General features: G+C 41.8%; 1 protein-coding gene across 1 annotated transcript in view; it reads right to left on the bottom strand.

Annotated features, from left to right (window-relative positions):
* Positions 1 to 24,165, bottom strand: part of LOC122798670 (zinc-binding protein A33-like) — a 184,559-nt gene that overhangs the window by 62,772 nt on the left and 97,622 nt on the right. The window contains exons 3-4 of the mRNA XM_044067763.1: positions 9,282 to 9,304; positions 9,067 to 9,191 (exon numbers count right to left, since the gene is read on the bottom strand). Of these exons, the coding sequence (XP_043923698.1) occupies positions 9,067 to 9,191; positions 9,282 to 9,304 (148 nt within the window). The remainder of the gene's footprint in view (positions 1 to 9,066; positions 9,192 to 9,281; positions 9,305 to 24,165) is intronic.

The following is a 24,165-nucleotide window of genomic DNA, read 5'->3' as shown; positions in this document are numbered from 1 at the left end:
AACAAGGCAGTGGAGTGTTGTGTAAATGGGTGTGATAACACAAGAGGAAGCATAAAAGAGAGGGTACAGATGTGGGAATTCTTGAAGGATTTTAACCTGGATTAAGGCAGGATCAAAGCCAGTGATTTGCTAGGTGCATCTTTCAGGAATTTTTTGAACTCATGGTTGTTTGGGTTTTTTGTGATTGTCTGAGGAAGTGTGTTCCAGAGCTTGGCAATTTTGTAAGTTTAGAGGGAATCTCCATGAAGGTTGTGGGAGCAAGCAACGTTTATCAGATGATCTGAGGGGTCTTGGATTACAGTTTAGTTGTACTAGGCTAGCCAGTGCAAGGACATTATTGGGTTGCTAGATAATTTTATGGACTATGGTCAATTGATTGAGGGATAAAAGGTTAGGGAGATCAAGCCAGTTTAGTTGAGAGAGGGCTGTGCAATGGTGAGTCCTATATGGGTAACCAGTGGCAAATTTTGCTATTCTGTTGTAACAGGCTACTAGATTATAGAGGTCATTCTTACGCAGATTAGTGAAAATGAGAGAGCCATAGAGGAGAGTTGAGAGCAGGTGAGACTGGGCAGTGGCCAGCCTGGCACTATTGGTTAGGAATGGTTTTGCTCTCTAGAGGGCGCTTAGTTTGGAATGCACTTTTTTGATTGTACATGAGATATGTCTATCAAATTGTAGATGCATATCAATTATGCCTAGAAGTTTAGTTTGGTTGGAGGGAAGTAACCCGGTTCCATTGGAGGAGAGGATTGAGAGTGGGGGTTGGCAAGGAGTCGATTTTTTATTTGAGAAGAGTATAATCTTGGTTTTGTTTGGGTTAAGAATACGTTGATGTTTGGCTAGATGTTTTTCAATGTCTAGGAAGGAAGATTGCATTTTTACCTGGAGTTCTTGGGAAGATGAGGCTGAGCAGATAAGTGTAGAGTTGTCGTCATATTGGACAATAGTGGCATGATCCGTTGAGGAGCTGAAGTCATTGGTAAATATGCTAAAGAGAAGAGGGCCAAGAATGGAGCCTTGGGGTATGCCTACAGAGATAGGAAGTAGGGGGGAACGATTGTTTTCCTATTTCATAGCTTGCTGATGATTAGAGAGATAGCTATGTAACCAGTTCAGGGATGTGGGCTATAGAACAAAAGAGGAAAGCTTGTTAAGTAGTAGCTGGTGGGACACGGTGTCAAAAGCTTTGGACATATCATGGAAGATAGAACAGACAAGTTGTCCTTTCTTTAGTAGGTGATTAATGGAGTTGTTGAAAGATAATAGGCAGTTGTTTAGGTCTAAAGCCATGCTGGGAGCTGGATAATAGGTTGTGGGTCAGAAGGTGGTGGAGGAGTTGATTTTGGATACATGTTTCAAGTATTTTTGCAAGGGGTGAAAGGATGGCAATGGAGCGATAGTTTGTAAGTTCTTTGACAGACCCAGCTTTGTGAAGGGGAATGATACGGGATATTTTCCAGAGAGTTGGGGCATATTGTTTGGAGATGGATCGGTTTATCAGTATTGATATGGGGTAGGTAATAGAGGGAGCTGCTATTTTTAGGAATTCATTTGGAAGTAGATCAGCAGCGAGATAGCAGGGTTTTCGCTTGGTTAGGAGAGCATGTATGTAGCTAGTTTGGATTGGAGAAAAAGGGAAAGGGGTGGGATGATTTATGGTTGGAGAGGGGAGAGTAGGAGGTTTGCTGGGAAGGTCACCTAGCAGAGACGTAATGGTACTAATAAAGTGAGAGTTGAATTGGGCAGAAATTGAGTCGGTGTTGTTTGAGGAGGTAGGAGCTGGTATAGAGGAGCAGCCAGGGTTGCGAAGATTGTTGTTGCTTTGCCAGAATTTTGGGGGGTTGTTATGGTGTAACTGTTGACAGCACAGGAAGTAGTCTTGTTTGTCTTTCCTGATTTGTTTTTAACTAAATTTCTAAGCTGTTGATATTTAGTGAGGATAGACTTATTTCTGGAAGTGTGGTAGGTGGCCCATGCCTTTTCCCTGTGTTATATTAATAACTTGGTATCTGCTGTTAGCCAGGGTAGGGGCTTGGTTTTTGACCTAACCTTCCTGATGTGGGAGTAAGATTATTAAGTATGTTAAGAAAGTTATTTAAATATTGTACTACCTTATCTAGTTGTAGGTGTTTTAGTGGAGACCAGTTAAATAGCAGAAGGTGATTAAATAAAGGAGCAGAGAATGTTATCTTGCTACGGATGTATTTGTGGGTGATTTTATGTGGGTCTGGACTCGTTTTCTGTATAGGAAGGTCGGGAAATGATCACTGAGGGAATCGGGGAGACACCCTGCTAAGTCGCTAAGGGTGGGCTTGTTTGCTAAAATCCAGTCTAAAGTTGACTGCTTTTTTTTTGTGAGAAAAGGTTAAGGAAATGAACTCAAACGCTGGAGATGTAGAGGCATATAAATGTGTTTTCTGAAAAGCAGAGAAAGGGTTCTACAGAGGATCAAAGGCTACAGTGAGAATGCGGGTAACCTGAAGCAGAAATGAAACAAGTAAACCTGAACAACAAAAGTATAATAAAGTTGTAATGGTGCAACACGTAGAATAACCATTCAGAGGTACTGTGTTTAACACCACATGGAATTGACTATAGTATGTTAGTGGTGACAGGGGAAAGTGTAGTTAGGTACCATGGAATGGTGGTCTGTAGGATGACGTTGGTGATCAAGAAGAGGAGGACAAGTGTGAGAGCAGTGCCAAGGATCAAATTGTGGAAGTTGAAAAAGGGTGATTGTGAGGTGGAGTTTAGGGAAGAGTTAAAACAGAAAAAGGGTGATTGTGAGGTGGAGTTTAGGGAAGAGTTAAAACAGGCACTGGGTGGCAGTGAAGAGTTACCAAATAGCTGGGTAACTACAGCATTGATGGTAAGGGAGACAGCTAGAAAGGTGCTTGGTGTGACATCTGGACAGAGAAAGGAGGACAAGGAGGACTGGTGGTGGAATCAGGAAGTACAGGAGAGTATACAGAGGAAGAGGCTGGTTAAGAAGTGGGGATTGTCAGAGAGATGAAGAAAGTGGACAAGAGTATAAGGAGATGAGGTGCATGGCAAAGAGAGAGGTGGTGAAGGCTAAGGATAAGGCATATTGAGAGTTGTATGAAAGGTTATACACTAAAGAGGGAGAAAAGGACCTGTACCAATTGGCTAGACAGAAGGACCGAGCTGGGAAAGATGTGCAGCAGGTAAAGGTGATAAAGGATAGTGAGGGAAATGTACTCACAAGCGAGGAGAGTGTGTTGAGCAGATGGAAAGAGTACTTTGAGGGGCTGATGAATAAAGAGAATGAGAGACAGAGAAGGTTGGATGATGTGGGGATAGTGAATCAGGAAGTGAAACAGATTAGCAAGGAGGAAGTATGGACAGCTATGAAGAGGATGAAGAATGGAAGGGCTGTTGGCCCAGATGACATACCAGTGGAAGCATGGAGGTGGTTACGAGAAATGGCAGTGGAGTTCTTAACCAGATTGTTTAATAACATCTTGGAAAGTCAGAGGATGCCTGAGGAGTGGAGAAAATGTGTTTTGGTACCTATTTTTAAGAATATGGGTGATGTGCAGAGTTGTAGTAACTAAAGAGGGATAAAACTGATCAGTCACAGTTTGAAGTTATGGGAAAGAGTAGTGGAAGCTAGGTTAAGAAGAGAGGTGATGATTAGTGATCAGCAGTATGATTTCATGCCGGGAAAGAGCACTACAGATGTGATGTTTGCTCTGAGAGTGTTGATGGAGAAATATAATGAAGGTCAGAAGGAATTGTATTGTTTCTTTGTGGACTTGGAGAAAGCATATGATAGGGTGCTTAGAGAGGAGTTGTGGTATTGTATGAGGAGGTCAGGAGTGGCAGAGAAGTATGTAAGAGTGGTACAGGATATATAGGAGGTAGTCTGACAGTGGTGAAGTCTGCAGTGGGAATGATAGATCCGTTTAAGGTGGAGGTGGGATTACATCAAGGATCAGCTCTGAGCCCTTTCTTATTTGCAATGGTGATGGACAGGTTGACAGATGAGATGAGACAGGAGGCCCCATGGACTATGATGTTTGCAGATGACATTGTGATCTACAGTGAGAGTAGGGACCAGGTTGAGGAGACCTTGGAGAGGTGGAGATATGCTCTAGAGAGGAGAGGAATGAAGGTCAGGAGGACTAAGACAGACTATATGTGTGTGAATGAGAGGGAGGATAGAGGAATGGTGAGGATGCAGGGAGTAGAGGTGGTGAAGGTGGATGAGTTTAAATACTTGAGATCAACAGTTCAGAGTAATGGTGAGTGTATAGGAGAGGTGAAGAAGAGAGTACAGGCAGGGTGGAATGGTTGGAGAAGAGTGTCAGGAGTAATTTGTGACAGACAGGTACCAGTAAGAGTTAAAGGGAAGGTCTTCAAGAGGGTAGTGAGACCAGCTATGTTTTATGGGTTTGGGACGGTGGCATTGACAAAAAGGCAGGAATCAGAGCTGGAAGTGGCAGAGTTAAAGATGTTAAGATTTGCACTGGGTGTAACAAGGATGGACAGGATTAGGAATCAGTATATTAGAGGGTCAGCTCAGGTTGGACGGTTTGGAGACAAAGTCAGATAGGCGAGATTGCGTTGGTTTGGACATGTGCTAAGGAGGGATGATGGGCATATTGGGAAAAGGATGCTAAGGATGGAGCTGCCAGGTAAGAGGAAAAGAGGAAGGCCTAAGATAAGGTTTATGGGCATGGTGAAAGAAGACATGCAGGTGGTTGGTGTGACAGAGCAATATGCAGATGACAGGAAGAAATGGAAACAGATGATCCGCTGTGGTGACCCCTAATGGGAACAGCCAGAAGAGAAGAAGATGTTGCTGGTGAAAAACAAGTATTAGACAGCAAATTTTGGAATTCAAAAGTCAGCATGCTGCTAACCCAAGAGAAATCAGAAATGATAAACATAAATATGCATCGTAAATGTATGGCAGTTAGCACAGAGGATCAAGGATATAGACTGCCAGCAAGTTGCTTCCCATGGTCCAGGATTTGATTCCCACAACCTTCTTGTATAACCTTGGGCAAGTCCCTTAACCAAACAGTACTTTGGGACAATTGGGGAAAACTGAGTCAGGTTCCTCAGTGGTCTTTTAGACTGTATACCTATTAACTGTGTATAAAACTACAATGAAGTTAGTGCCCTGGGATTCATAAACAAGTGTTGTGTGCATGTGCAGTGCTAACATCCAATGAACATGCTGCACAAAGTGCCAAATAGCTAATTATGGGTGCTGCAGGCATAGGGCAATGCCGGCATGGCAAGGAAAAGACTGCATCGAAAACAGTCACCATGGTAACATAAAGAGCAGCATTATTGGAGGATGTGGTAGGAGCAGTATTACATCAGCAAACATGACTGATGTGAAGGACATGAGAGGTACAGCACACTAGTGTGCACTACTATGTGCTATGCAATGGTGCACAGGTGGATCCAGCAGCAAACATGATCTATGTGAAGGAAATGACAGTTACAGCACAATAGCATGCACTAATCAGTGTGCACTACTACATGCTACACAATGGTGTGCAGGTGCAACCAGCAGAAAACATGATTGATGTGAAGGATGTAAGAGTTATGGCAAACTATTGTGCACAAATCAGTGTGCACTACTATGTGCTACGCAATGGTGCACAGGTGCAACCAGCAGCAAACATGATTGATGTGAAGGATATGAGAGTTATGGCACACTGCGTGCACAAATCAGTGTGCACTGCTACATGCTACACAATGGTGTGCAGGTGCAACCAGCAGAAAACATGATTGATGTGAAGGACATAAGAGTTATGGCAATCTATTGTGCACAAATCAGTGTGCACTACTATGTGCTACGCAATGGTGCACAGGTGCAACCAGCAGCAAACATGATTGATGTGAAGGATATGAGAGTTATGGCACACTGCATGCAGAAATCAGTGTGCACTGCTATGTGCTATGCAATGGTGCACAGGTGCAGCCAGAAGCAAACACAAGAATACCATCACAGCTCATCACAGTCTATATACACAGCAAAGTGGCAACCATGCTCTGCATTAAATGGACAAAAATTAGATAGGAAAGTGGAGAACAACAAACAGAGGTAAACAGAAGTGTATAACTGAGGTGTGAATGATGATGTCAGAAATGTGGGTATGTTTTACAGGCTAAAGCTATTTTTGCAAGTTTTAAAAATGAAGAGTAGATGAGTAAGTTACCGTGGGATGGCAATAGGTATGACGGGGAGACGTATAGGAAGCACTGGCAAACAGACAAATGTAGAACAAAGACACAGACAGAGAGGGGTGGCATACACTCAAAACTTGGACAAGGCAGTGGATAGACACGCTCAAATAAAGGGTGGACAGTTGGTGATGGAAGGGTTGGACAGCAAACAGGGAATGATACATAAGAGATGGAACACACCATGATTGTGATATGGTGGGGTCCTGGCTTAGTTGGTGGTCTAGGGTCAACAAGCATCAGTTTCAGTGGCCTACAGTTAATTAATATGGGAGTTTCACCAGAGCACTTTATTCATGAAGTTATTTTTAAATTTATGGTGGAGTGGTACTGACTTTATAATGCAGTTGTTTAGGTGCTGATAATCAGATGTGAATGTGGCAACCCTCTCAGTTTGGTCCATTTGTAGGGGACTGTTGAGAACATTACAAATAACTCTGCAAGTTGAAGTATGTTTTCTCAGGTGAAGTCCCTAAAGACAGTCTGATTTGGTGGGGGGATGATACCATTAACCTTGACAGATAAGATGACCAATTCGTGCTCAGATCTAATCTGTTACAGGCTGAGACTATTAACCAAACAAGTAAGCACTTGCAAACTTTCATCAAGATGAAAGTAAAACTTATGAAAACATAAATTTGAGCATGAGTCCAACCAGAGAATAAATGATTAGATTAGGCATTGTCATCCAAATACATAAAATACTTAATCAGACTTCCTCTGAGATTTATGTTTTTGCATACTTGAACTAGGTTAGTAAGAACTTGGTCAAGGATGTTAGAGCCTCCAGTGGGTATTTTTCCAACTTGTTCCAGTGCATTGGTATTAACAAGGTCTAGGGAATGCTGATCATATCCATTTGTAGAGGTGCAAGTGTGCCAATTAATTCCTGTGTAATTCTAGTCTCCCAGGAAGGAGGTATTTTGTTTGATATTTGACCACTGAATGGTGTTAAGGTAATTTGCATGACCTTTCAGTGGTACTGATGGGGATATGTACTGCCCAGTGAAGTAACAATTGGATCTGTTAACAGTGATTTGGATGTCCAAGAACCCCAAGTTAGAGGCATGAGTCATTTGATGGGTGGTGACAGCATTTCAGATTTAGCAGACTCAGTAGCTCAGCAGGTAGCAAACTTGCCTTTGGTGCGGGAATATCAGCAGGCTGCAGGTTCTATTCCTATACAAAGTAGCTGGATTAACCTTTCAAATGGTAACACTGCAGTGCAGCATGATCTGTTTGCTGTAATCATGGCAGTACCATTATTTGTATGGCACATTATACTCATGAGTGTACCATTATTTGGATGGCACATTAAACTGAGGCTCCATCTGCCTTACTGGATGGCAACTCAGGTGGATGCAAAAGATGTCATGGGTGTTACTAAAAAGATAGAGGAGGTTCCCTGGTGCCCTGGCCAAATTTCTCCTAGTCAGTATGAAAAACCACTTCATGTCTCCCTGGAAAATAGACCATACTCCCTCACAGATTCCCAGTGGTGTCTGGGCCTGATAATCACACCAGCAGCTTGCACACCTCAGCAGTGACCAGTCTCCATAACTCATGACTGCATCCTAGTACAGACTCCCTGAGTCCCCCTTCAAGAAAGGAGTCTGCATTCCCCCTTAGAAGAGGCAGGTACAAGCACAACTGAACCACTTCAGGTCTCTTTCAATAAAGAGATTATTGCTGCTTTCCAGAGAGGTACGTCTGACCTAAAATTAGAGGCAGACGCTGTTGGAGATTGAGGTGTGCATGACCTATCCTCTTCCTCTTCCACAACTGAACATGCAATAGATCAACCCAAACTGGAGAAACTACCACATGCACATATAATAGAAATGGAGTTCAAGCCAATAAGTGGACTGATATAGAACAGCTACATCCCCTGCTGTCTGAAGAGGTGTTCATGTCTACATTCCGTGCTGTCTGGAGAGGTATTCATGTCTACATCCCCTGCTGTCTGGAGAAGTGTTCATGTCTACATCTCCTGCTGTCTGGAGAGGTGTTCATGTCTACATCTCCTGCTGTCTGGAGAGGTATTCATGTCTACATCCCCTGCTGTCTGTGGAGGTGTTCATGTCTACATCCCCTGCTGTCTGGGGAGGTGTTCATGTCTACATCTCCTGCTCTCTGGAGAGGTGTTCATGTCTACATCCCCTGCTGTCTGGAGAGGTGTTCGTGTCTACATCCCCTGCTGTCTGGGGAGGTGTTCATGTCTACATCCCCTGCTGTCAGAAGAGGTGTTCATGTCTACATCCCCTGCTGTTTGGAGAGGTGTTTGTGTCTACATCCCCTGCCGTCTGGGGAGGTGTTCATGTCTACATCTTCTGCTGTCTGGGGAGGTGTTCATGTCTACATCCCCTGCTGTCTGGAGAGGTGTTTGTGTCTACATCCCCTGCTGTCTAGAGAGGTGTTCATGTCTACATCCCCTGCTGTCTGGGGAGGTGTTCATGTCAACATCCCCTGCTGTCAGAAGAGGTGTTCATGTCTACATCCCCTGCTGTCTGGGGAGGTGTTCATGCCTACATCCCCTGCTGTCTGTGGAGGTTTTTGGGTTAAGGTGCTACTCCTCAATGGCTGTGAAACAAAGCAAGCACTGTTAAGTAACTGTCACATGTTTTTTTTTTTAATTTAGTCTCCGTTTAGCTTTGTCATTTCTTCCGTGTATTCTGGCATGTCTGGTGTTGCTTTTTTAATCATGTGTTACAGGCATCGGTTTGTAATAGTAATTCATATATCTCCAGATTTAAGTTAAAGGTCAAAAGCTATTTTCTGGTTAAAGCATAAGACCTCCACTAGAACATTCTTTGTACAGTGCAGAGATGTGTTTCTTACCTGGGTTGACATGAGACAGCATTTCCTTCCAAGCTGTGTATTGTAGAGGGCCTTTGTATTCCCCCAAACTCAGACTGTCATCTTCATTGCCTTCCCTTTCATTAAACTTATGTTCTTCCATGGCCCTGGGGGTAAAGTTCAGACATAGCATGTGTTGCTGCATTTAAAATGGGCAGATGTAATAAAAACAGAAAAAAAGCATTGTGTCTACGTACCTTTTCTTTATTATTTTGATCCCCTGTGTGGAAAAAGAACAAATAATGTCATCAATCACTTTTTGGTGATCTGAATATATGTACATCATTATGAAAAAATTCAGAAACATTTTATTTTCTTTCACTTTATTGCTTACTGAAGGGCTATGGTTCTTTTGATGGACAAAACACAAAACAGTGAAACAACAACAAACATTATTTACATTTGCAAGAATGCCTGTGAGACACCTGCAGTCACACATATACCTTTAATATAAGCTCACAATAAATACACAAACAATGCCCATACATTTTCCTAAATCCATGCCTCTGTTTGATTATGTTGGAATCCCAAAATGCAGCAAAGGCTGAGAGGCTGTGTCTCTGTCTGTCTGTCTGTCCTGACTCATCTGCTAATGTATTCCCTTCATATGGCAGTCTGCCTTTATTATTCAGTGATGCTGTAACATGGGTCTATATTACATCATCGAACATTTAAAAAAGCGAATGATGATTAATCGACCCCATGTAAGCGAAAGCTTACGATGTCGAAACCTCAGAACAGCGATAAAAATCGCTGTTCCAAAAAAAAAATACCTTAAAACATTGCATAAAGTGAGGGGCTTCACCCCCCCCACACCCCCCTACTTAAATATACCACCTCCGAGATCACACTACAGTGCCGAAAATGGAAAAGTAATGGAAGCAGCCAAGTGATTTCTTTCCCAGGGAAAGAATTCACTTATATGCCGCTTTGTCGTTTTTCCTTTTTGTCCTTTCAAGTTCGACCAAGATGCATTGACAGAATAGAAAACAAGGATGTAGAGAATGAAATATCGCCGGCCTGGCATGGAGAAAATCAGCTAGGAAGACAGACGTGATACAGGGGCATACAGGAAGAAGCATTATCAGGTTAACAGGGCGACAACGCAGCAAAGAAAGCACAGATGACACAGATGTATGAAAAGAGTTTCAGTAGCAGGACGTGAGTAGTTATTATCTTTCTTTAGAGAGAGTTGATAGGACGTCATATAGTGTTCTGTGTCCAGCTCTGGAAATCATATCACCATAACGAGGGAAAAAAAATGAGATCAGCCATCTGATGCCCATGAGCTTCTCAACAAAGGATCCAGTAATCCTTGTTAAAGCCTTACAATGACCACTTGTCAATAGTGCAAAGTTTATTGTGTGGGATACACTGATGTGTACATTTTATAAGCTGCAGTTTCATTCTAGGTATCTGTTTGTGTGCATGCACCAGCTGTTTTGATAGCACATGGTCTGTTATCTGGTCTAAACTCGGTGTGTTTGTGTGCATATGTGTGTGTGTGTGTGTGTGTGTGTGTGTGTGTGTGTGTGTGTGTGTGTGTGTGTGTGTGTGTGTGTGTGTGTGTGTGTGTGTGCGTGTTTGTAAAATATGCTAAAGTTTCAGTTTGTTTGTCTGCTTGCACACATGAGTGCTTCAGGGGCCTGTCAGTGGCTGCACTGCCCAGTTTTCCTGCCTCTGGAGTGTTATCCTATTAATCAGTTCTAACCAGATTTGACCTTGCTGCATTATACGCTGCTGTAGAGATTGCCACACTGTGCAGACAGATTTGTGTTTTAAAGGGTTTATAACTTATTAAACATTCCTTACATTCATCTCGGTTCATTGCCTAGTTTCCATGGTAGCTAAAGGTTGCCATTCGTACTGCAACTTGACTCTAAGCTTCATGGAGTTTTGCACACTGTGACTGTTGTTTATTTTCAGTCCTTTTTGCTACCAGCTCAGCTACACTTCATTGTACATGTCTGTTGTTTCTTTTCTTTTGTTGTTGCTGCTCACAAGTTAGTTGCTCAAATTGTTGTTGTTGCCATCACAGCTTCTTGTTGCTCCCACACCTGTTCATAGCTATCATCAACATAGGTTCATGCATTCATATTAGGTTAACTGCTCTAAAGGGCTATTTTAAGCCTCGCTAATAACTAAACATCAGAACCAAATCCTGTACCTTGTGTTTATGAGGTAAAGATCTTAACCATTTTGCCAAACCTACTCCTCAAACTGTTGATATCTATACTTCCTGGAGTTTTTTGAGACGGTCTGCGTAGGGCATCTGTTTGAAGCTGGTAATCCTCTTTGTAAGGTATTTCTGCTGCCTTTCCAGTTGTTGTAGATGTCTTGTGAGGTACATACCAAAAGGGGTGTTGTACTCTATAATGGGTCTAATGAGTGATGAGTAGAGGGGAACAATGACCTCTTTTTTTCTAGATGAGAAACCTTTTGTGATGAGGTGTGCCACATAGAAGGATTTCCTGACTACTGTGGCGATGTGATTATCAAAGGAGAGACTACTGTCTACCTGTGTCCCAAGGTCTCTTATCACACTTTCGGTGTTAAGTATACTACCGCCTATGTTGTAGTTCATGAGTACAGAGTTTTTACCAAAGGAGATGACAATGCACTTTTTGGTATTGAGCTGGAGGCCATGGCTTTGACACCAGGCATCTGTCTCAGTGGGGCCCTTTTGTAGTATGTCCACATCGTTAGGAGTTTTGATTATGGCTCCTAGTTTGCAGTCATCTGCGAACTTCCTTAGCCAAAGACCTTCTGTGTTAGCCTGTACTTCAGAGAAGTAGATACCAAACAGGAGAGGACCCAGGACTGAACCCTGTGGTACTCCACTTGTCACTGGTCTGAAGTCAGATTTGGAGTCTGCTACTTTCACAGTGTGGGTTATGACAGTGAGCCAGTTTGGCAACCCATCCTGTGACGTAGGGATTTATACCTAGTTTTGTGAGTTTATCTATAATTCCAGAGTGGGGGATGGTGTCAAAAGCCTTGGCAAGATCTAGAAAGGCTGTGTGAACCACCTTACCCTCGTCTACGGCTTTGGTAACTGCTTCAAGGAAGTCTATCAGGTTTAGGAGACATGATCTGCCTTTAACAAACCGAACTGGGTGGGTCCAGAGTTTGGAGATTACCAATGTCTTTGTTTATAAGTTCCATGATGATACACTCCATGGTCTTGCAGACCAGGCTCATCAGGCTAATGGGGCAGTAGTTCCCGGGGTCCATCATGGCTCCTCCTTGTGGACTGGGACAACCGTCGCTGTGCCCCATTCAGCGGGCACAAAGCCTGAGGTGAGGCTATTATTAAACATGGTACTTAGGTGGGGTGCCAGTATATTCTGCAGTTCATGTAGAACGCAGCCAGGGATGTTGTCTGGTCCCATGGATATTGTGATCTTGGCTTTGGAGAGTGTGGTTTTTACCTGTGCAGCTGTGATTACAGGAACTTTGCATTCTTCCAGTATAGACATGGCCCCTTTAGGGGGTGAGAGAGGGGATAAAGTTAGCTCTGAATCTATCTGCCAGGATGTTGGCAATATCAGTTGGGTCTGTATATTTAGTGCCATTGTGCTATAACTCAGAGCAGATCTGAGTGCTGCCATTGAGATTCTTGACATAGCTATAGAATGTTTTGTGGTTGTCTTTAGAATCAGTGGCAATTTTGTTTTCTTAACTAGCTTTGGAGGATTTTATCAGGGATCGTAACTTCTTACTGAGGCTGACCAGGGAGCTCCTCCACTCATGGGATTTTAGTCTCTTTTGCAACAGTTTCTTCCTAATGTTGTACAGTTTGTTTATGACAGGGGACCACCAGATTGGCTTCCTTTTTTTGGGAGGATAGCATCTTGGTTCTGTTTGGGATAGCACAATCCATGCACTCATGTAAGTGCTTATAAAGTGCAATTGTGTAGGATTCAATAGTCGTAACTGTATTGTCCATCTGCATGGGTGTTATGAAGTTCACCACTTCTGTCTTGAGAAGCATGAAGTTGGCTTTGGAGAAATTTTTTACCATGGTTTCCTTAATGGGGGGTGGGGACAGGATGTGGATATCTAGGGTAATTAGCTTATGGTTGGATCGGACCAATGAGACATTGACTTCAGGTGTGGAACACCGGTCACTCATGTTGGTAATGACTAGATCTAGGATATTGTTGCCCCAGGTGGGGGTGTGGATAAGTTGATCCAGGGCATTGAAGTTTATGAATTCCAGAAAGCATTGAGTGAAGGAGTTGGTACATGAGTAGTTTTCCCAGTTAATAGTGGGGTTGTTGAAATCACCCATTATTAGGGTGTTTGGTTGAACCCTAATATTTTCCAGTATATCAAGAAAAGAGGAGTGGGAATCCTGGGGCATGGTGGGTGATCTGTAGCAAGCTACAATTTGGATTGCAGTTTTGCCCAGAGTTAGTTGCACTTGGATAACCTTGGATGCATTATGCTGAGCAACTAGCCTGGAGGTGTGGATATCCTTAACAAATATGGGCACACCTCTGCCTTTGTTGTTCTGGTCCAGGTTACATGGCCGAAAAGTGTGGTGCGAGTTACAGCCTGGTAGTGCAGGGGTGTTCTCTGGAGCCTTGAACCAGATCTCACTAACTGCTCAGATATCGATGTTCTCCATTTTAAAGAGTGCCTCGAGTGAGTGCATTTTGAGATTTAGACTTCTAGCATTGAGTAGCATCACCCTCGGTTTTTGCTTGCCTGTTCCTGTTACAATGGTGAATTTGTCATTTGAACCTTGCCTAAAAAAGGCACTATAAGGGTGGCAAGAAGCTTAGCCAGTATCTGGAATCCCAGGGGTGACAGGTGCAGGCCATCTCTGGCAAAGCATCGTGGTCTGTCGACCATGTCATCCCAGGCAGACAGATACTGGATCCCTTTAGAGTGACACCAGAAGCTTAGCCAATTGCTGAAGTCAATCATTTTGTCCTTGTACTGCAGTATCATTCTGGGTGATGGCAGAATGCTACTCAGGCCTACGGTCATACCTGCCTGGGCTACAAGATCGGAAAGTTCTTCCATGTCTCTTTCCATGTAGTCCCGGGAGGTACATCTCAGGTTTTTCACACCAACATGGACAATGACAGAGTCATATTTGTACTTGTGGTGGAGTGACCTGAGTGCGTGGGTTATGTGGCGGATCCTGGCACCCGACAGGCAGCTGACAGTAACCTTCTCCTTGTTTAGCCTGGTGAGTGGGACATCAGTGTGCCTGACTATATAGTCATCTATGACTAGTGTGTTGGGTACGTTGTTTTGCCTTATTGGCTGTGGTTGAGTGGTACACTGAGTCTGCGGGCTATGTGTCATTTGGGTTGTGTTGGGGGGTGGAGGTTGCTTGCATTTCTGCTTTGGACGTCTCTGTTCTTGAGCAGATTATTACTGAGAGCCTCCGTGAATGTTTTTGTGTTTCTATGTGTGGATTTTGGTGGTGTAGATTTAGTGAGACTATGTGATGAGTGTGGTGTGGTGCAAGTGTTTACCTTCTCCTCTTGACTGTCAAGTTCAGTCTTGGTTGGAGACAGCTTTACTTCCAGTTTGGCTAGATAAGTGCATCTCTCACAGGTTGTAGTGTTGGGTGGTAGGAGGAGAGGGTTTTCTGTGTACATGAGGCAATTTCTACATTTCCCCAAGATGCCCAGATTCATCAGATAGACAGGAGAGAACACTGGGAGCTGACCCTTGGACATGCCTGAATAAAAAAGTATTTTCCTCTAGATAAGTGAGGAAAGTGAGTACAAGAGCTGCTTTTCTCTAAGCAAGTGAGAAAAGTAAGTACCAAAACTGTTTTCCTCTAGGTAATGAGGAAGGTTGAGTACTATAGTAATTAGTAGTGCTTACAACAAGTTCTGAACAAGTGCTGAGCACGAATAAGCAAATTGAAGTGCTAAAACTAAGAATCTGTATCTTGACTAAACTAGTTACAGGAAAGGGGGGAAACAAGTGCAAATGTGGGCTTTTAAATAAGAACGTTGAGAGAGATGGGAGGGTGGCCTAATGGTTAAGGTGTTTGTCTTACAAACACAAGGTGCAGGGTTTAAGTCTCACAAGGGATAATTGGCTAGGCTTAAAATGGCTCACAAGGGCAGTTATCTTAGTATGAATCTATGAAGATGGAAAAACTGCAGAAACAGCCAATAACTACAATTTCTGGGCCAGAACCATTCCTTATGTGGTAGATGGGTTGCCTAGGGCTTACCACTCCCACTGATAAGCCTGAAGGTTTCCTTCCAACACAGAAGGCCTGGAGGGCTCAGAAGTTTACCATACAGTCCTGGATACAGTAAATCTGAATCTGGACTACACTAGTTACAGGAAAGGTAAGAAACTGGCTTAGATTTTTTTTAATACAGAAAAGTAGCTAAAACAGCAGTAAAAACAATTCAAATGCAGTGCAAGCTAGCGCACTTGAGTATGTAGCAATGTTAGACCAAACAGTTTAAAAAATGCAATTAAACTAAAAATTACTAAAAACAAGTCCAGAAGAAGTCTATTAGATAGAATGAGGTAAACAGATGGGACTGGGTTGGGGGGAGTGTCCCAGATCAAATCTACAGTGGGGGCAACTGCAAAAGCCTCCAAATTTAAACAACAAGAAAGGACTAGGGAGTGGGCGGGGGAAAGACAACACCTTTAGCAGAGATCTGAAAAACAATACAGTGAAGCAAAAATAACAGTGCACAACTCTGAAGTCAGCAAGCAATGATATAAAATTAGTCAAGCAACAATTAACAGTACACAACTCTGAAGTGCCAGAAAAATATACTTAGCTCTGTATATCTCTAGAAAGAATCTTTGAGTGACACCTGGACCTCTTGAGTTCTTGAACTATGCATTCTGTGGCACTTAAGACAGCTGCTCTTCCAACCTCTCAAATGTTCAGATTTTCGCAAAATGTTAAGATTTTTGCCTCACAGTTTTGGTCTTTTCCTCATAAAATTGTGTTTCTTTGACAAATCACTGGGATTATCTAAGGATTGAAGTCACTAAATAATGACATGCATGTAAGTTTCAGACTTCATATCTTTCAGAAAATGCATGCTAACACAAATCCTGTTATACAAGCAATTTTCTAAGTTTATAAGAGCAATATGCGTCTCTATTTTTGGGCCTTCGTCCCCCATTATGTTAACCTTTGTCCAGATTTCTTGCATTAAAAGGTTGAGTGATATGCCTCTCTTCATTGTATTGACTGAAAGTGACCCTTGAAGTGCATGGTGTGCGGCATCGCAGCCAACCTCCAGTTGTACTATTCCTCCTATCTGAACCTGCTTTTCCATTCTATACTGTGTACTCCTTTTACTAAAGGTTCAGCTCTCATACTGTTATTATTGTACTGAATTTGTATACTGCTCTTTTATTACTATTTACTTGACCAAACTATCATTCTGTAAGTGAAAATAAATGGCTTTAATAATTACATGCGTTACTGGTATCTTTCTTAAGAGATATATTATATGTCAGTTTTAGATGAGATGACTAACAGCCCAACATGCTTCACCAAGAATTTCCTGCATCATTTGCTCCATGGATTCTACATACTGTCTGACGTATTTATTGCCTCCATAATGTCATTTTTCAGACACTCTCCACCTTCTGAACAGTCTGACACAACAAAAACGTTTTCACTAACTTCCAGTCTAGACCATGTCAAGGTTGCTCCACTCAATGCCAGATGTCTAAACAGCACATTGACAGATCTTAAGACCCTCCTTCAACCTCAGCACATCCATCCCTGTCTTGTAGCAGAGACGTCCTTTTAAGGGAAAGACAGCACCCCCTCTTTTCTGGGTTTCAGCAGTTATTACTATATACAATCCTAGGTATTGACTAGACTGTCAATGGTACTACATTGGGATGAAACAGCTAGGCGAGAGATGACCATCCATGGGTCAATAGCCTAGTAACCTCCTATGATGTTATAATCCTATAACATAGTTATACCTGCTGAAAACTCTGGAGTGTATGAATGTTTGTCATCAACACAGTTATGAAGTACTGTTGAATGTTAAATTACCCTAAGAAGAAATTATCAATTCAATCAGTTCACAGCCTGCTGTTGTCACCTTCCATGTCCCTACAGGACCACAAAATATTTTTAAATGTGCTTACTGAACTGCTGATAAAGAAAAATACCTTTTTGATAGATAAATTCAACTATATATTGATTAATTAGAGCACCTAAACCACAAAGACTATGGACCAAGTACGACTTTTTGACATAATAACCCATAACTACCTTGTCCAAGTAGTTAACAAGCCCAGTGTTTGGTCAACATCTTCTATATCTAATCCTCACTAACATTCTACCTGCTTTCACTACCCCCATAGTTCCTCCACCTCAGGTCAAATCTGATACCAAATCAGTAATTTACTCTTTAGGGCATGTAGACCTAGCACAGTGAACACCTCTGAATTCAAGGACTAAAAACACCTAATATATGATGAATTCCCAAAATTCAGTTTCAAGATTTCTAACCTCTAGGAAGAATCACCTGTCAGTTATGCCAAAAAATCATACTCCCCTCTAGCAAAAAGAGAAGACCAAAATGGTCTAAATCAGAAACAGATATTGGGGTGCACATAAATAAATCACCTTGGTTGACTGCCAACATTAGTAAGCTCTACAATAAAAGACAAAGGATTTATAATAAATCAGAATCTACTCATAGTAAAAACTCTATGAATATGGTCAGCAAAAATCTGAAAGTTCTCATAAGGAAAATGAAAGCAGAACATTAATTAAATTAGTATGAAAGGTAATAATAAATTCAACTGCATCAGTTCATTAAGAACTAACACTTACCAATGCTCTGAATTTTTTACACCAGAAGCAGACATTGAAGTTCCACAAATTCCCAAGCCCCCCCTCCAAGATTGCTATGGAGCATTACCTAACTGCAGTCTCTAAAAGTAAAACTGCAACCCCTATGGACCCTGGCAATATAATTGGCTAGTTAATTAACAGCTCCAATGAAACCCTGCCTGGTCCCTTTCTAAAATGATTTAACTTCTGTATAGCCACAGGGTATGTTCCTGAGGTATGGGAAACTGTCATCATTATGTCTCTCCATAAAGGCTCCCCCACCTCAGATCCTGGGAATGATAAACCTATTAACCTAACAAACATAATTTTCAAATTTATGGAAGATAATATATCTTATTTTGTAAGCCCTGTATAAAAAAAGTACTTAACGCTCTACACCCACAACAGAAAATCACAGAGGCTGGGATCTGCCTATGACCAAGGCCTTTGACAATATTCCCTGCACTAGAAATGCAAATAAACCCAAAGACCTAAATGTAAACCCTCATATTGCTAGATGGACAGCAACAAATTGACTGACAGAACCCATGAAGTTAAAGTAACAGGTGCAACATCAGAAAGAAAAATTTGCATTCCTCAAAGCTCACTACTGGTATCCCTTCTGTTCATCATCTACTCTTCAAATCCCAAAACCACTAACCCAGAGACCTGGCTAAAAACATAGCAGTGACTGCAAGCTGGGTGTTGTACTGCACTCTGCATCTGATGCTTTGTTACTACATTCATGGGCTAAGCTGGACAAATCAGTGGTTTATTAGAAATGGGCTTAAAACAAATACAAAGAAGTGGTGCAATTTCACTTTTGGAAAACAAATGTCAGCTCACAGCAAAGACATCCTTCCTCTTCAGATTAATACAGGGGTTCTGAGATCATGGCACCTTCATGGTTAAATAGCAACAGTCATCAAGAAATCCTGCTGTTTAACAAACTTAATCGCTAAAGGCCATTTCATCAAGATAAAATCTTTTATAGTCTGCACTGATCAGACCACTTATAGTGTACAGTGAACTTTTAGTGAGTATCTATCCAAACACATCACATAGTCAGAAAGACCCCAGAGGTTCCTAACTAAAACCGCTTAGTGACCGAGACAGGCTTGAAGCTCTACACCTATATTCTATTTCTTATAGACTTTGACAAGGTGATTTATGTCTTGCACCCCTTGCTGTTCAGGATCCAACCCTCCTTGATTTCATACAGCTACACAAAAGAACTGACTCCACAAAAACTCAAACTAATGACACGAATGTCCATCAACCAAAAAAATAAGACGTTATGGAGGGACAGATGTATTACCATCACAGAATAATCTTTCATTGTATATAAAATAGAATGATATTCTTGCTTCCTTTAAGGCAAACTTTGCTGATTGAATGGGTATCCGTGATGGGTATCCGTAAATCCTTCCTGGTCCTGACATGTTTTGTTCTCCTGGAGAAAGAAGCTACCCTATGGATGTGGATATTGACAAGGTGATTATAGTCCATGGACTGACTCTGCTCTGGTACTTTATAGGATTGTTAACTTGATTTTCAGAAGATTTACATTTAAGTCACCTATAAAAGTTATATTCCCTGTTGGACACTAAGTATCTTCACGTTAAGAAAGTCGGTATACTTTGATGGATTAAAAAACAAAACAAAGGAATGTAAATTAGATTGGTGAGTAAGGTTATATGATTAGTGAGAGTGAGTGTAAAAATTAACCAGTTAGTGAAGTGTGTGTTGTAACTTGCTATGATCAGTGACAGTGAATTTAATAACTAACAATTTGTGGGTGTCGTCTTGAGTTGTAATTTGCCATGATTACGGATAGTGAGAATAATAATTAATCAGTTGCAGATGCCATCATAAGTTTTAACTTGCCATGATTAGTGATAGTGAATTTAATAACTAACCAGCTGGGGGTGTCTTCAAGAGTTGTAACGTTCAATAATTAGTGACAGTGAGTTTAATAACTAAATGGTTGGGGGAACCTGCAGTCATAACCTTCTATAACTAGTGATAGTAAGTCTAATAACTAACCAGTTGGGGGAACCTTCATCAGTTTTATCTTGCGTGATTAGTCATAGTGAGTTTAATAACTAACCAGTTGGGGGTACCTTCATCGGGTCTATATCACTTTATTGAATGGAAGATCATCGAACCGCCATTCGTCGATCCCTTAATTATCAAAGCTGCTAATCACCAAAACGAGTTTTCAGCAAACTTTTTCCTAGGGCAGACCAACAGTTGGCTACCATCTGAAATTTGTCCTTATCCCCACTGTAGTGTGATCTCGGAGTTGGTATATTAAGTTGGGGGTGGAAGGCTGTCTCCCCACATTGAGGAGGTGGAAGGGTGAAGCCCCTCCTGGGTAGGTCTTAAATGTTATTATTTTCTTTACGGTCACTAGAGTGGCCTATCATTGATATACCCTAGGAAATGTTTTGCTGAAAATTCCTTTTGGTGATTGACAGGTTCGATAATTAGGGGATCGATGAATGGAGGTTTGATGATCTGCCATTCAACAAAGTGATATAGACCCACCTTCATCAGTTGTAAGTTGCCATTGTAAGAGATAGTGAATTTAATAGCTAACCAGTTACGGGTGGCTTCATGAGGTAGAAAATCAGAAGCCATGTTCTTCTTCGCTTTCGGCTGTTGCAGTTAGGGGTTGCAACAGCGGATCACCTGTTTCCATTTCTTCCTGTCCTGTGCATCTTATTCGGTCACACCAACCACCTGCATGTCCTCTCTCACCACATCCATACACCTTATCTTAGGCCTTCCTCTTTTCCTCTTACCTGGCAGCTTCATCCTTAGCATCCTTTTCCCAATATACCCAGCATCCCTCCTCAGCACATGTCCAAACCAACACAATCTCGCCTATCTGACTTTGTCTCCAAACCGTCCAACCTGAGCTGACCCTCTAATATACTGATTCCGAATTCTGCCCATCCTTGTCACACCCAGTGCAAATCTTAACAGCTTTAAGTCTGCCACTTCCAGCTCTGATTCCTGCCTTTTTGTCAATGCCACTGTCTCCAACCCATATAACATAGCTGGTCTCACTACCCTCTTGTAGACCTTCCCTTTCACTACTCTTACTGGTACCCGTCTGTCACAAATACTCCTGACACTCTTCTCCACCCACTCCACCCTGCCTGTACTCTCTTCTTCACCTCTCTTACACACTCGCCATTACACTGAACTGTTGATCCCAAGTATTTAAACTCATCCACCTTCACCAACTCTACTCCCTGCATCCTCACCATTCCTCTGCCCTCCCTCTCATTTGCACACATATATTCTGTCTTCGTCCTGCTGACCTTCATTCCTCTCCTCTCTAGAGCATATCTCCACCTCTCCATGGTCTCCTCTCCCTGGTTCCTACTCTCACTGCAGATCACAATGTCATCTGCAAACATCATAGTCCACGGGGCCTCCTGTCTGATCTCATCTGTCAACCTGTTCATCACCACTGCAAATAAGAAAGGGCTCAGAGCTGATCTTTTATGTAATCCCACCTCCACCATAAATGTATCTGTCACTCCCACCGCAGACCTCGCCACTGTCACACTACCCTCGTACATACCTTGTACCACTCTTACATACTTCTCTGACATTCCCAACTTCCTCATACAATATCATATTATACATATGCAGACAACAATAAAATCAGAAACCATGAGGATGCATGAGGGTAGTGCTTACAAGTAAAAGCACCCCACCACATATTTTGGCATGGCTTATTGTTGAAAAATAAGATTTATTTGTTTAGTAGGTGGGGTATGTTGATAATGGTATAGGGTGGTAATTTTAACTTTACAACATGATTTATCAGTTCTGATGTCAGTAGAGGATATCCACAGAACATTAGCATAGAAAGGACGTATTGTTTACAGTTTAAATTAACGGGCATTTCACAAAAGGAGAACATGGGATATGAAGGGAAGACTACCAGGACAGAAAAACTATCAATAAAAATAAAAGGAATAGAAATATTAACCATGCAAGATGGATGGCTGATGATAAGTCAGCATCGGTGACATATAGAGATAACGCCCTTAGCCCTTACTATGGGCCAGGCCACCTCGGTTTGATTAGTGACTCTGGCACTTGACAGCACTGACAGGTAAGTACAGAGATGCCTACTTACAGGTAAGGATGGGAAAGAGTAGAATGCAATATGCCACTCACTTATAAGATGGGAGGCATTGCAGTGAGCATCCTGGGGATCATAGCTCCCCAAAATGCTACCTGGTGATTGCCCTCATTAGCAAATCCACAGGGGTCTGTAGGGTGGTGGCAATATGAGTCCCTGTAAGGATGAGGTTTAGGACTTAATGTTTTAGTAGCAGTAATACTAGCAACGGCCCAACCTTCCCAATGTCTGTCGAAATAACAACCCTTACATATATCATTCACCCTAGTGGATCTTGGAATTCACCACTGCTAGGACAGGAATGGGTTCACATCCTCTAGGGGGAAGATCGATGGAGAACAAGTAGAGCAGTGAATATCACCTACAGAAAAATAGGTCAGAGTAGGTCAAAATCTAAAGATGTCTACAAGAGTAAATGGCAAAAATACAGGAAGAAGTAAATAATTACTATGAAACTGAGAAAAAAATATTTTATTATTTTAATTTATTTTCATTTTTTAATGTAGTGAAACACTTATCCAAGTGCACCATTTTCAGGTTCAACCTAGTGGCTAGTGAAGAAACAATATTAATGCTTTTATTTTCTTAATGTGTAGAAACGAAAACAACATTATATGGCAAAAAAAAGAAAAATCAGTAATCATTATCATCTTGGAAAGAACATTTGCTCTTTACCAGAAGATAAGATTCGACAGAGACAATATGAATATATAACTAGGCTGTGGAGTAGAGCCAATGGTTGCTAATTTGGTGAGATGCGTGACATTTAGTAAAAGAATAATCAGTGGAATAAGATGTTATGGAACAAGGGGTGAGTTGTTAACATAAATAGACAACATTATCGATCACTTTATGTGTACAATGCAACTGAAGTTACTAATGCTCAGATAAACTAATTAACTGAACAAATCATTGGGTAAGAAATAAAATAAAATATGATTATTATCCTAATGAGCCTGGTCTGCAAGGCCATGGAACGTATCATTATAGAACTTATAAACAAAGACACTGGTAATCTCCAAACTCTGGACCCCACCCAGTTCGGGTTTGTAAAAGGCAGATCATGTCTCCTAAACCTAATTGATTTCTTTGAAGCAGTCACCAAAGCCGTAGATGAGGGTAAGGTGGTTCACACAGCCTATCTAGATCTCGCCAAGGCCATGGCCTCAAGCTCAATGCCAGAAAGTGCATTGTCATATCCTTTGGTAAAAACTCTGTACCCATGAACTACAACATAGGCGGTAGTATACTTAACACTGAAAGTGTGATAAGAGACCTTGGGACACAGGTGGACAGTAGTCTCTCCTTTGATAATTGCATTGCCACAGTAGTCAGGAAATCCTTCGACGTGGCACACCTCATCACAAAAGGTTTCTCATCCAGGAAAAAAGAGGTCATTGTTCCCCTCTAGTCGTCACTCATTAGACCCATTATAGAGTACAACGGCCATTTTGGTATGTACCTCACAAGACATCTACAACAACTGGAAAGGCCTCAAAAATACCTCACAAAGAGGATTACTGGCCTCAAACAGATGCCCTACGCAGACCTTCTCAAAAAACTCCAGCTTTATTCCATTGCATATCACCTACTCAGAGGCAATCTCTGCCTAACATACAAAGCTATGTCAAACCCATAGTGTTGGACATATTCCACTTAAAGAAATCCTAATCCCTCCGAGCTACACTTTCTAGGGACCTAAACGTTGTCACCACAATAAATAGAACATGCTGGAGGGATAGATTCCTGTCCCAGAGACTTCCCATACTCTGAAACTACCTATCAAACAAAGCTCCTCATTAGCACTATTCAAGAAAAATCTTCATGATTGGATGGGAAATTGGAAATTCACCCCGAGGATCACCTCTGTGGCTCTGCTTGACGGGAGCACAGGAAAATAATTTTCTTGGGTGGCGAAAGCCAGGGTACCTTTTGGTTAGGCTTATATAGACCCTGGGGCTGATAGCCTAGTACCTACCTATGAACCTATGAAGCAACCAGGCAAAATGACAAATAAAGGCAATTGTGTTGTAGAAGAAATGGATATGAAAAAAAGAAAGTCATGTGGCAATGGTTTGCAAAAATGAGCTTAAGA

This window comes from Protopterus annectens, chromosome 3.part1, assembly GCF_019279795.1.
Source record: "Protopterus annectens isolate FY-2018-M chromosome 3.part1, PAN1.0, whole genome shotgun sequence".
In the NCBI taxonomy this organism is placed as follows: Eukaryota; Metazoa; Chordata; order Ceratodontiformes; family Protopteridae; genus Protopterus; species Protopterus annectens.
This window is presented reverse-complemented; position numbering and strand designations above follow the sequence as displayed.